Genomic DNA, 14,628 nt, shown 5'->3' on the forward strand with positions numbered 1-14,628 from the left:
AATAGAATTTGTAACATTTCCACATTTAAATGTCTATGAAACTAGACCCATGTTATTGATTTTGTAGAGTTGTGTACTTACATTATCCCAAATTTTTCCAACAATGTTCAAACCAAGAGAAATCTGTAATTTTATAATGCTGCCATATCCCCTTAGCCCTCTCTAGTTGCTCTTACTTCCAGGGAAACACGGGAAGCATCAGATGATACGTCAGAGAGTGAGGAAGGAAGTCGGCGAGCGACTCTATTGTTTACTATTATTTGTATTGCTCACTCGTGATGGAGCATGATTATTTGCTATTTGCTGTGCGTTCTGTCGCCAAAGATGTCCCCGTAAAGCATAAACGCATCGGTGAACCAAGCGACCCAAGGGTCATTATATTATTATACAGCAGCTTTCACACATTACCCCATCCGTAAATATTATTTTCTGTCTGAGTCACATCAGATAGATTTTCATCTGCAATGGTGGTTGTTGAACAATGAAGACAAAAACTCCCATGATCCCACGCTACTTCACAACGATATCAGAGTCCTATTTTTGTTATTGTTTTAATTGAGAGACCCCTAGAGGGAGAAATTACAAACTGTGGGTTTAAACGAGAATCTGTTTTGTTGGAACTGCATTTATCTTCAATTATAACACTAATTAGCAATTATCACTTTATCCTCTGTTGTATTCCAAATATGTCATTGCCACAAATCTACTACAGAAATATGAAGAATTTTTGCTTCCCACTGACATTTATTGCATAGCGTTTAGTGTTGGGTAAAGAGCAATATGGATGTTTGAACGACAGCTAAACTGACTTCTTGCATATCTGTATTGGCTGGTTTGGTACAGTTAAAGACAATGCCCACATTTGGAAACTTGCTGAAAAAGTGATGCATACAGAAGGTGCATTTACTGTTAAAGCTCATTTACATCCTGGACTTAATTTTACCCTCTACTCATTACTGAGAGACTCATACTGTCTTTACTTTTAAAGCATTAGCACACAACTACGTTGTCCCATCAAAGCAATCATGTTTATAGTCTCAGTTGAGATATTCCTCTTGGTCTGGGTTAGATCTCCCCTCTCCACAGACTCCATCTTGACACGCTCTTGATTTATGTGGTCTTGAGCCCAACAACATTAATGAGCAGTCCAGTGATAGAGGAGGGTTTCCAACAAATAAAACACATAAAGAATGCTTTCAAGATGTGGCTTCACAATCCAATTTTTCTGCTTTCTCTGTCATGAATGATAGTCTACAAAGTAAAGAAATCAACAACTCTATTAAAGACGTTTATGAACACTGTTAAATTAAATCATGCTTAAAGATGTGTAATCGAGTAGAATGCTTCCCTGTTGCAAGGACAGTGTTTTAGTATTGGAGTGAAATCTTTGGAAAGTCTTCTTCTGTTCCTCTTATCCTAGCACCTCTTTTACTGTTCCGTTACTCGGATTTCCTGGCTCTCTTTCTCTCTCTTCATTCTCTTCCCCTCCCTCCCTTTCCTTAGACACACTCATTTATTCTGTCCACTGTTGCTTTAATAGGCCATTATGCCCAGGGGTAGGGATTATTACAGAGTTACCCTCTAGGCTAATTGGGCTTGAGCCTGCGATTACATCAGTATTACTAGAATACACAGACACACAAACAGAATTGTGCACACAAACACACGCTCCCTCCTTTGATTCTGTTATTAGTATCTCTCAGAAAGAAAGCCACACTGGCTCCAATGACACAGTGGGAGCTCAGTAGACTTGTAATGAAATGCTTAGTCCCTCTTAATGGCAAATATACTGCAGAGAGACATGCAGATGTGCACACGCTAGGAAGGAGAGAGTGAGTGAGAGAAAAGAGAGGTTCTTACTGAGAATACACGCTCCTGTTTTCTTTTGGGATAGATTGCTTATCAAGCTATTTAGCGTGAGCTTATTCATACATACAGTATAATCAGGCATCTGCTGGAAGGTAAAACCGCACAGACATACTCCACTGATTTGCAGCCCCTGCAGCACCCTCCTTCTCATGCTAATGCATGAAGATGGTGCACCAACTAGTGTTGTTTTTGGCGGCCTGTTTTCATTTTAGTTTTAGTCTAGTCTTTGTGTCAAGCTGTCATTTTAGTTTTTATTAGTTTTAGTCACATTCATATTCTTTTTAGTCTAGTCAAGTTTCAGTCGACTAAAAGTCTGAGCATTTTAGTCTTATTTTAGTTAGAATTATCCATGACTATTTTAGTCTAGTTTTAGTCGATGGAAATTGATGACATTTTAGTCTAGTTTTAGTCAATGAAAATTGTATTTTAGTCTCTTTTTAGTAATGCAATTCTATTTAATCCAGTCAATATAGTAAAAGTACCTAGTAGTATAGACAAAACCCAAATTTTGGCCAACAAGGGATGCTTAGTACACATGGAGTCAGTCAGGTAGGAACTAAGAACCCACACACTCTCTCACACAAACAAATACACACACACACACACACACACACACACACACACACACACTAGTCACACACGTTTGTCTCAGTCGTTTTCAGCTCCAGTTGCTAACGTCTAAAGCTAACGTTAAAATTAGACACATTAACCACAGCCTCATGAGTTGGCATGAGCTTTCTAAAATAGAAAGTAACATTACGTTAATGTCTTGACTTACCTCAATTTCATTATGGAATGGCTTGAGATGTCTCTTAAGGTTCGTGGTGTTTTTTCCTGTGATTTTGTGGTCACATTTCTCTCCATCTTTTTCCACAACACATTCCGTTTTCTTTTCCACTCCTATGTAATGAAAGTTTTTCAAAATGCCGTTTATTCTTTTTCTCCCAAATACGAACCCCGGCTGGCCAGCCACGGTCCCTTTCTCTGTGTCAAACTTAATTTTGTTTGTTGTTGTTTACGCTCGTCTCACTCTCTAACTCACCGCTGCATCTTCTAAATTAAATAATGCCGCGACAGGGCTTGAGGAAGTAACGTCGCCTGCATCTGCGCAGTGCGACCCGAGTGCGACCTGATGCAGCCCCTCAAGTGAGACAGGGAACAGAAATACTGCTAAATAATAATAATAACGCGACTAAACGAGACAACATAACGTTATAACATTTTGTCTCGTCTCGTTTTGGTCAACGAAAATGAAGAGATATTTTAGCATAGTTTTTATTTTGTAAACCACATTTAGTCTCATTTTTATTCGTCAACAATATTGCATTATACATTTAATTATAGTCATCGTCACATGAAAAGCATTTACATTGCGTCTCGTCTCGTTTTCGTCACATGATAAAGGTTCGTTGATGACGATATTTAGTCATAATTTTCGTTGACGAAAGCAACACTAGCACCAACCACTCAGTAGGCCTCACCAGGAGGCACACTTTGTGTCAATGATGTATTAGTCTTTGATTTTTGTCTGATCTGTTATCTGTGAAGGGAAGAGTCTTCAGAAAAACCACATGATTAGGTGAACTCTCATATCACATGCACCACCTGATATTTACCACTATGTTAATGTGATGTGAAAATAAGTGAGCCAAGTGTTTGAGAATTTTCTCACCTTTATATATTCTATCTTGTCTTATCTTTTTTTTGACTCTCAGTAACTCATCGTACTATTTAAAGCTTCATTAACCAATACTTTATTTTTCCTAAATTAACATCGAATCAAATGAATCAAAGGGAAGGAGTTGCGAGCACTACATTTTTCACTAACAATGAGCACCCTTGTTTGCAGCTTTCATCACAATCGATGTTTCCTACAACATAGCAGAGAGATTGATTTTGTGTGAGTGTAATTCAAACATCTAACAAGCCCATGAGACACAGATATCTGTTTTTCTCAGGGGTTCTCAAGGCAAAAATTGCAAAATAATGTTGATCATTTCACACAGGTGGTGAGTAATAGGACTCCAAAAGGACGCCTATGTTGCTATGTTTGCTCTGGGTGTGTCAGTTATGCCAGACAGTTGTGTGCTAACACATTATCCAGTAAAATATATCCGGGCTCAGAGATGAGTTTGCTCGGGAGCCTTCTTATGTTTGTGGTGGTGATTAATGTGTATATATTGTAAGAGGGGGGTATTCAGCACTGGACCAAAGGGATAATTCATCAATCTTCTTTATGCATGACTGTATTATGAGCATTACCCTCAAACTACCAGCTAGTAATTTCCGAAAGGGTTTATGCAAAACCCAAGTGAATCAGCAGGTGCAGTATAAAAAGGGAAGGTAGATGAAGGATGGGAGGTGGTGCATAAGTGCTGTATGTCTCTGATGGTGTAAAAATCACCTGAATATCTCTTCATAACCTCATTCTGTCCGTGGTGGGTCCCAGGTCATTGAAATAAATGTATCTCTCTAATTGGAGACATAGTGACAGGTACAGTAGATCTCGTCTGCTACTAGGAACACACTCAAATGAACCCTCTTATGCATATATACCATATTCAAAATGCGTGTGTGAGTCTACGGCTGTGGTGTGTGTGTGTGTGTGTGTGTGTGTGTGTGTGTGTGTGTGTGTGTGTGTGTGTGTGTGTGTGTGCGTGTGTGTGTGTGTGAGAGAAAGCTCTAAGGCTGTTTGTGACCTGCGGAAACATGCTATTCTTTCCTTTGTAAAAACTTTGAACATTTCATCCACTTCCTCCTCTCAAGCAGAAAGACAAGGATGAAACTAAAGGCAAGATGAGGCCTAGATTAGACTGTAGGTGTCTCCTTAACTGTGTGTGTGTGTGTGTGTGTGTCTGTGTGTGTGTGTGTGTGTGTGTGTGTGTATTAATAGATAGTACTTAGTTGTGATTCCTGCAGGGACTCTGATCTAATTTTCCCATCACTTTTGATTTTACTTACTTATTATCTCTCTTCTCTTTTGCTCTCATCACTCATTGGTAAGAATTATACAACAGCTTGGTTCGAAATGATCCAGTGACCCAAAGCCAGTGAAACATGTTGCTTCTGCACCTGATAGCTGCTGAGTGTTGGTATTTGTCTTTGAGTATGTGTTTTGAAGATGCTATCCTCTGATCACCCTCTTGATTAATTATCAAATTATTGGGCACCAGGATTGTTTCCATGGAAACAATACTCCACTGTCTCCAGTGCTTTTGCAGAGACAGAGAAATCTAATTTCCTACACCCAAGTGAGGAAATATGTTTTTGTATTCCTGGTCAGTTGTCAAAGAAGACAAAAGGTGTAAGTAGTGATAGTTAATCTTGATGAATTAAATGTTAGTAGAAAACATGAATTGAATGTGATTTAGCTCCCTGCATCTCCTTGTATGCTTTTAGACTGTGACAAGTAACCAAATAACACGATAATAATAAATGCAACTAAGAATTGACACAAGGCAAATTCAGAAATGCTTGTTCCTAGAAGAAAACACTCCTACACATTGTAATGCGGTCATTAGTAGGGTCCAGGTCCAGAAGTAAAATATTACCAATTTCATGATTTAATTTACAACATTTCATGTTGTCATTGCTTTTTTAAATTTCCTTTCAATACTTTCACATATCTCTTCTACTGTATATCATTATATTATGAAAGAGGTATGCTGTCCTGTTTGATATCACCAGAGAAATGTGGTCACAGGCAGCAGACACTGTTTGATTAGGGCCACCATTAAAGCAGAAAGTTTTAGCTATGTTAAAACTGTGTTTGTGTGTTCTTTCATGGATGTGTTCAACATCAGTTCCTTTAAGATTTTGTGTGTTATCAGTCACACACGCACATGCTTACTTGCACAGTCCATATAGGAAGCATTAGGCATTACAATAATAGAAAGGCCTGAGGCATAGATTTGAGAGGAAAAAAACATACTACAGCCACCCAGGATTATGTTATATTGTTTCATTCCCCCCGAGTGTGTGTGTCAGCGTGCTTGTGTGCATTTGTGTGTGTGTGTGTGTGTGTGTGTGTGTGTGTGTGTGTGTGTGTGTGTGTGTGTGTGTGTGTGTGTGTGTGTGTGTGTGTAGGCAAGGCTTAATGTGTTGCATTCTCAGGCTTTGTGTGGTTGGTATATTGGCATCAGTGAAAATGTGCAAAGCTCTTCAAACCATCTTGAAGGATGGAATATTTAGGAGTGTAGGAGATAGGGGTGTAAATTCATGAAAGCCAGAGGGCCTCATAAATTAGTAGCAGGTAAAATAATTTATACTGTACGTATAGGATCAAAATGTAATAGAAACAGTGGGAGAGAAGAGGAGAGAAGAAAAACAATGGGAAAAGGAGGAAAAGAGGAGCAGAGTAATAATGTTGCAGAAATAATATCCACACTGGACAAGGATTTGTTGCACTGAGATATATGTGATATCCCCAACATGCTCCGAGGGAGATAAAGAACACAAAGAACAAAAGCATTCAGGATCAGCCATGAATAATGTTTCTTCCCCATATGATAATGTTAAAATTGTTGCATATTACTTATTGATATCTATGTAATCAGTTTCTACTCCCGAGAATTTGAATAGGATTCACCTGGCCACTTCCCATCTACTTTAATACCCCCAACCCCCATCAGGCGGGCTCATCAGTATCTGAACCCATTATGTATTTTAGGAGTTTATGCAGTAGTGACCAGAGATACTTTTCTAATCTTGTGATTCTCACAAAGTGCATCTCTGCAAGTCTTTGTGCCGTTTGCTATTTATATTTCAGAATTACTGCACAGTTCAGAATGAAGTTGAGTTGAGTTATGTCTGGCTTCATTTTGTAAAAAAAAAAAAAAAAAAAGTATGTATGTATGTATTTAGCTTTATCTAGCTCGCCCTCATTCTTCAAATTGGATCAGTCTGATGCTACTGTCTGTGATCCATCATTGATCCCTTGTGGCAAATATAGCTGAAATCAATAGAAATGCAATACCTGTACACTTACACATAGATATATATACTGTATATACACACACACACACACACACACACACACAATCTTAAGCAATGTGCTAAATGTCTGTGGCCTCTATTTAGAAACTATTTAGTATTTACCAAAGGTTCACTGAGACACTAGAGCACAGCTCCTAAACCTGTCACTGACACTGGTTTATTGCCCCCCTTTCAGAATTTTAGAGTTGATAAGGTCATTAAATGCAAATGAACAAAAAAAAAAAATGCAAATGACAAAATTGTGATGATGATGATAATAATAATAATAATAATAATAATAATAATAATAATAAAAGTAATGATGCACACTACTTACCTAAATAATAGTTTTGTCTATTACTTTATTTCACTCTGATAATGAGAACCGTGACGAAAGCCATCTATTTACCACACGTATACTTCGTTAGAGCACAGCTTAATGCAAAGGTCTGACTGTACCCAGCTAGTTAAACCTGTCACAGTATGAATATGAGTTAAGTCATTTAATGAAACATGTTAAATGCAAAGCACATCCACTCAGTATGACATAGATGTCATTTAAAGTGGAGAAAACATACAATGTGTAAAGCCAGCTCTATCATTTGCTCTATCATTTTCTCTCTATCGTGTTCTCACTCTACACCTCAGACACTTTGTCTCTCTGGCATTGATGCTGAGTTTTGCTGACAGTCAGCTCCACCCTCTATTCTATTACCATGTTTCTCCACTCCCTTTAGCTCAGCCCAGATGTCAGGGATGGCGGTGCTGGTCTGCCCACTTTTCTGTTTGTGCATTGGCTCGAACCATTTATGCTTTACTAGACTTTTTTTGACACTTTGGACCTGAGCCCATTCCTCAGTCTGCTACAATGGCAACAGTGAAAGTAACGTAAGTGTGTTGGGTACACGCAGGGGTACAGATCAGATTATTGGCATATTATCAAAGATGTTTATCAATATTAATAAAGTTATGAATATGGTTATTAATAACTTTATCAAATCAACAAACAATCAAAACGGGGCACCACCCTGGAACTTCAGGGGCCAATATTGAACTGTGGAATAGTCTCATTTGTCAGTGGAAGGGTGAAATCCGAGCACTGACCTGTGTTTAACCAGCAATTAATACAATAATACACAAATAATCACAAACAACTGCTAATTAAAGTATAGTAGAATTTATTAACTTCAAAATTATCAATGGCCAATCAATAATCCTTTGATTAATTAAAACCAATATACGTTTCTTTTAAGTACAACAAAACAAAGCAAAACAAAACAGCATGTGGGGAGATCCTCTGTGTGTGTGTGTGTGTGTGTGTGTGTGTGTGTGTGTGTGTGTGTGGGTGTGAGAGAGTGAGTGTGAAAGAGTAGGGGGTGACGAGGTGTAGTCTAGCCAAAGACTACAAAAATGGCTACTCTTGTGAGCTGCACAAAACTGTTTCATCCCAAGAGGGCGGTATTGATAGGCTAGGCCTAAGATTAGCCGTTAGCTCATTCAGGCTAAGCTATGTGCTAACAACAATAGGCTAGCTGCTAAGCTAACGTGTCTGCACACGTGTGGCTGACCAGAGGGAGACACACCGGAGCGCAGAACTGTGGAGCGGTGCGCGCTCTGCAGTTTATGTGACTCGCTGTTGGCCAGCTGTTCACCTTAGCGCGTGTGTGTAACTAGCTATGTGTTCATATATGTGTGTGTGAGAGAAAGGTTAGAGAAGTAGGAAAGAAAGATATATATATACTTGGATCTAACAGTACCTAAAACTCCTCAGCAGTGGGAGAAGCAGAAAGTAGCATTTACAGCCTGAACAAGCTAGCTACATATTCAACACAACATATCAACAATACACCGTGATCCGAGTACATTCACAGAATAGATTTGACTCAGCGGTCACAATCCTAGATTAATACATTACATGCGCAGCAGTAGCGCTGTATTAATCAGATCACATTAATGGTAACACAAAGTAGCAGCAATAGCAAATTACTCATTAATAAAACACACTATTTATCTCTGCCCAGACGTAAGCCTTCTTACTGTGTGTTCAGTCCGTTTGTCCGTAGGTTTCCACGAAAGAAACGGGGGTCCGTGTCTACTCGTCAGCAGATCAGAGGAAGCTCTCCTTCCAAAAAGGGCAGAAAGAAGGGAGCTAGAGTCGAATTGAGACGAAAAACGTTGTTTCCTTCTCCTGCAGATATGAGAACACTGGCGAGTGGTTTCAGAGGATCCACGGTGCTCCCAGCACCGAAATTAAGTCCACTTAGTTTCAAAAATGGAAGTTTTAGCACAAACTTGTAGTGCTGACCTGTCGTCAACTGGAGTTGAGGTGGAAAGCATTTGTTTCTGTGTGTCATGCTGTAGTGACCAAAGTCACAGGGCAAAAGACGAGAAGTGGGGGGTGACATGGAGTTTTATAGCGCAGGCCAGCAGACCTGGCTCCATGCTGGTTTTATGGTACCTCTGAACCAATGGGAATGCAGGACCTCCTGGTGTTTCGGCCATTTTGTGCAGTAACACCTAGGTGCGACTTTTAGGCTGCAAGGTCTGCATGCAGGCCGTTGTTAGAAAATGGGTGATGAACCATCTTTCCTGAGGAGACCTGGATCGGAATTTTCCAAGTAGGCCTTCTTTGTCTCAGGCCCATTGTCTCTGAGCACATGTTGGCTGGAAATCCTTTGTTTGACAAGATAATGTTTAACTCACTCCTGGACGGTCCCAACAGTGAGTAATGGAAAACTTCTGATACTCAAGAAGGTCTCTCAAAGACACGATCTGTAGAGTGGTGGAGCCGCAGCAGCTGCTGTTGGTGTCATCCATTTTGCCTTCAGCTAAAGTTTAAGCATTTTATCTACAAGGTCGGGCACTTGGCTGGTTTTCCTCTGTTACTGTGATAAACTTTCTTTAGATTTTACTGTTGGTACACTTGGGACTTTACTGTGTGAAGAATGTCATGTGTTGAAGTCATAGCTGCTGTCACCATGGTAGCAGGGGCAATGAACACCATGTGTCAACACTGAATGTGCATCTGTGTGTTTCTGAATGTGTGCAGTACACACACATTTTAAGTGGCAGTTTTAAAAAACAAAACACTAATTTTCAATGCACAAACATCCAATTGATGTGCCAATGTGATATGTTGCAGTTCAATTTGTTGCTTTTGTCATTACAAACAATTTCATTAATTTAGGTTGATGAAGTGAGAAGGGTGTGTTCACTCAGTGTGTTCAAGGGCAGCAGCGCTGTCTGTTGTCGCTGTCCATTCACCTGCCATTTTTATTATATAACACTTTCAATATACCTAAACGCTTCAACACAGGTGTTACATTTTGTTTGTAATAAATATTTATTTATTTAGTCTAGAAGAGCACTTTGACCAAAAAGAGGCTGTTGCGTGAGCTACTCATAACCCCAACAACTTCATTAAAACGAAACAAACATTGGCTTTACTTTTACTTTACAGTTTCACCTCTAACTCTGGTTCCTTTAGATTTAGAACACTTGGCCTGTTATGAGTGAAGATACCTGCAACCAGAGAATCAGAGAGATGTCAGCTTCGTCTGTCCCTTAGACAATATCAAGATGCTTGCGGTAATACATACCTGTATTTGAGTTGTAAGCCCCGCAGATATTTGGGAAGACTCTTTTGTAGATGAGTGTTGTTTCGGTATTGAATGGTCCAACCTTTCCTCAAGGGGTCAAACCAGCAGAGAAAGCCACCTTCGGAGTGTCTGTAAACACGGAATGGAAACATTTAAAAAAGGGACAAGAATTTGACGCCAAATTCATTTTTTAAGATACAATAACATAGGATATAAACAAATGGTTAGTTTCAAGTGAAACTCATAAAAGTCAGATACAGTTATATATAGTTAACGGTAGGCTGTCGTAGGTGCGCCCCATGTAGGCTAAGTCCTTTACAGAGGGCCTCTGTGTGCCATCCCCTCTCTTTCTTTCCCCCCTTTTCTGTCCATCCAATATCAAATAAAGGGAAAAGCCCCAAAAAAACAATCTTTAAAATAAAGTTGGCTGTCTCTTATCAAAATACCTGCAAGTGTGCTTTCCATCTCATCCAATTTGTTCCTGGTGAGCTGTAGTTTAGTCTCATCCAGCTCTTCCCTGGGAGCTGTCACCTCTTTCTTCTGCTCCTGCCCTTCCCTCTCACTGGTTGTCTCTCTGGACACCAGTGCTGCCAGTTCTGCTGCTTGTACTAGAAGCAAGAAAGTCAATCATTTCTTAACTGTTCTTTCAAGATTTTTCTGGAATTACCAATTCCGTGATTTTGGTAATTACATACCGGAAATCAGTCTCTCTGCCTCCTCCACTTTAAAGAAAATTAAAAGTCAATGCATTCCCAGCCTAAGCATCACTGGTGTTGTCGATATACTACCTGCGTTCTCTTTCTCGAGAGCCACTTTGTCTCTCTGGGTTTGCAGTTCAGCCTTGGTATTCATCAGTTCCACCTTTTGCTCCTCCACCATGTATCTCAGAGCTCTCAGCTCATCCCAGATATCCCTCTCAGTCTGACCACTCATCTGTAAGCCTGGGTCAGCTCCTTCGCTCTCTCCTTGAGCTGATGTCCCAGACAGACAGAACAGAAACACCAGCAGCAGAGAACCCCTCATTGTAAACCTCACCCCTCCAGAAATACCTCGAAGAAATGAAATGGAATTAGATGTTTTTAGTGCACATACTCTAGACAAATGTCTTGCAATGAACACAGGTGTTGTGAGGAAGAGAAGTCTCTCTTATATTTATCTTGTCAGAGTTGGCACAAAAAAGCCATCCCTGACCATATTTAGGAAGGTTCATACAAGAATGATTCCCCCTTTTTTTTAGTTAGTCAGTAGAGTCAGTAGAGAGTAGAATCATTACAGTTGTATTTTGTTACATTGTGGCACTTAAATTGGACATAAGTAATGTTTTTCATATAAACATCACTTGTTTATGCAGGTGGTCAGTAGCTACACCATCACCTTTAACATGTGTGGATTAGCTCTGCTGACACAAGTTAGAAGTGCCAAAATGTCATGAGAATATCTGAGTCAAATGTTATTTTAAAATTCTAAAATTATATAATTACGGTGGGTCCACATTTCATGTTTTATTATGTGAAATCATTCTCAACCTTTCAGTTGTTTTAATGGGTTATTTTCAGTAGGAAAGACTTTTTCTCTTTCAAATGAGTATTCAAAGTGAGAATGTGAGATGACGCGAGTGAACCCACAGTTCAATCTTTTTCATTTTTATTTCATTCAAAACAAAAACCGAGCAAAATGACCAGTCAGCCTTCTACCTTGTTATCAGGCATATGAATGACAACTTCAAAAGAAGCCATTAAACAGTCTTATCTAGTCAAGTCAGAACAATTATCTTCCTCCTTCTCCAAGTCTCCTTCATTATCTATGCTCTTCTTATCTGGGACAGACAGCTGTCATGTTTGTGTGATTTGAGCCTGTGTGTTTGCTGTGTGTGACACAAAGAGAGAGAGAGTGCACCACATATTTCTGTAAGTTTTTTGTGCATCTGTGCAGCATGGAGTGTGAAGATTTAACACTGCTATCACTGATAAGCTCATCATTCAAAGCTATTGCAGGCAATGTAAAACAGATGAGGGACACAAGGTTACACAGTATCTATTTCCCATTACATTCAAGAGGTTATAGAGATGACGGGATGGAGCAGAGGGCTTGATAGTGATTAAATCAAACCAATATACAGTTAGAAATTGATGATTGCCAGTAAAGGAGCACATCAAGGTCTCTTTCTACCAGAGCTGGCTTTTTTTATGTCTTTCAGACTAAGCAGAGGCCATCTTCCATAATGTTTTGCCTTTATTACTTTTCAGTTCATGACTTCTTAAGCACAACAACAATGCAATGTTAAACTGTATCATTGTTTATTCCCTGACAGCCCTAGTGGAAATTTGTTTGTACTGTTGCATGTGTGGGTTAGTGCATATTTAACCAGCCTTGACCTGGACAAGACCGCAGCGGTCACACCCCTCAGCAGGTGGCCATCTTGGCTCTTAGTTTCTTTGGTCACTGTCATGATCTCACACACACATATTCACATAGTCACCCCGCTGATGCAGATTAATTAGTGTAGACTCCCCACTGACATGAAAGCAAGGGTCTCCAAGTGCTTTCTGGGAAGAAATAAACAATGTGAAAGTGTGCCTTTTAGATGGTGAAGACAGATTAAAAACTGCCACAAACGCAACCAAACAGAAGCTTGCGCACTCTCTTACACACATGCTACATGTGTATTGACTTGCATGCAGATACAGTAAATGCACTCTGCTGAAATTGATTTGCACATGACCGTACCTTGAACTTCACTACAGTGTCCTCACTATCGATGTATTATAGTCAGTGAAGCAGTGAGTGGATCCGCTTTGAAAAGCAGATGGCCACAAGAGGAAAGGAGAAAAAAGACGAAGAAGTGAAATGCAGAAATATAGGAAAGGAAATAAAGACAGAGCGACGGAAGACAGAATCAGGGACAGAGAGGGAGGCAGGGAGGGAAGGGTGAATAGAGATTGGTGTCAGTAAGAGGTGATGTATAGAGGAGAAGGTGATGAGAGTGAGCTGGCTTCTCTCTCGGCTCCAGTAGTAATGTCCCTTTCCAAAACATCACTCATATTTAATGGAGCACAGCTACAAGGGAAGAGAGAGAAAAAGAGAACACAAAACCCACATGCACGAACACACAACCACACACACACACACACACACACACACACACACACCCACACACACTGCATTGAAATATGCAGACAACGCAGCACATTACAGACTTGAACACACTTGCACAGTGCTCAAAGCTTGCATGCACAGATAGAGAACACACGCACACAGGCACTCTGGTACTCAGACGTAAACAGGGTTCTCTGAGAGTTAATGGAGTTGAGACACAGGGGCCTTGAGACTGGAAGCACTCAGCTTGGAGAGGGGGAGAGAGAAAAATGGATAGAGAGAACAAAAGAGAAGCGAGGAAGAATCGGGGAGCATTGGCATACATATGAGAACACGTGTAGAAGTGAGACAAAAATGTGGTAGAGGCAGGAAGATGATTCTCTGCTGAGCATGTCTTAACTGTGTCTGAACCACATATTCGCCAGGCAGCTGAGACAGGGGCAGAAGACAGAAGAAACACAGGGCTGCAAATTGCTGTATGACAAAGCAGAATGTAAACAGAGAGAGAGAGCCACACATCACAGACGGAAATTGTATTTTAGTTTCACCACCCACGCACCTCTCACCCATGATGAGTCACCCAGTCATCTTTTCCATAAATCCCAGTCAGGTCCTTTATATTCTCCTATAACACAGTTAACTTTGTCCTAATAAAAGTAACCAGTCCTTAATGTGGACCCGTTTGCAAATGAATGAAAGAATGTGGTGATGCATTTTTGTTATGTTAGACTTTGATCCAGGTTTTTTTGTACAATTTACACTCGCACAAAGATACTTTTGCAGTGTGTGTTTTCTGAAGACGTTTTTATCTTTGCCCCCTCCAGGTTCAGGCCTTAACGACGGCCAATGGCACGCAATACGTTTGGTCGCCAAGGAGAACTTTGCCATGTTGACAATAGATGGCGAGGAGGCGTCTGCTGTGCGCTCCACCTCACCTCTCACCATCACCACGGGAGGAACCTATCACTTGGGAGGTAAGGGTCACCCCAACACTATCGCCACAGATTTGACAAAAACATCACACCCCTCACTTCAACCTACATTTATAGTCATCCCATCATATTCCTCTTCAGTGCCCATCTAGGAGGCA

The 14,628-nt window shown here is 40.2% G+C and overlaps 1 protein-coding gene across 2 annotated transcripts in view; it reads left to right on the forward strand.

The window, feature by feature from the left end:
* Window positions 1-14,628, forward strand: part of cntnap2a (contactin associated protein 2a) — a 358,406-nt gene that overhangs the window by 208,047 nt on the left and 135,731 nt on the right. For both annotated transcript variants that reach the window (XM_031282240.2, XM_031282241.2), the window contains exon 10: window positions 14,363-14,512. In XM_031282240.2, the coding sequence (XP_031138100.1) occupies window positions 14,363-14,512 (150 nt within the window). The remainder of the gene's footprint in view (window positions 1-14,362; window positions 14,513-14,628) is intronic.

Source organism: Sander lucioperca, chromosome 1, assembly GCF_008315115.2.
Source record: "Sander lucioperca isolate FBNREF2018 chromosome 1, SLUC_FBN_1.2, whole genome shotgun sequence".
NCBI classification, from domain to species: Eukaryota; Metazoa; Chordata; class Actinopteri; order Perciformes; family Percidae; genus Sander; species Sander lucioperca.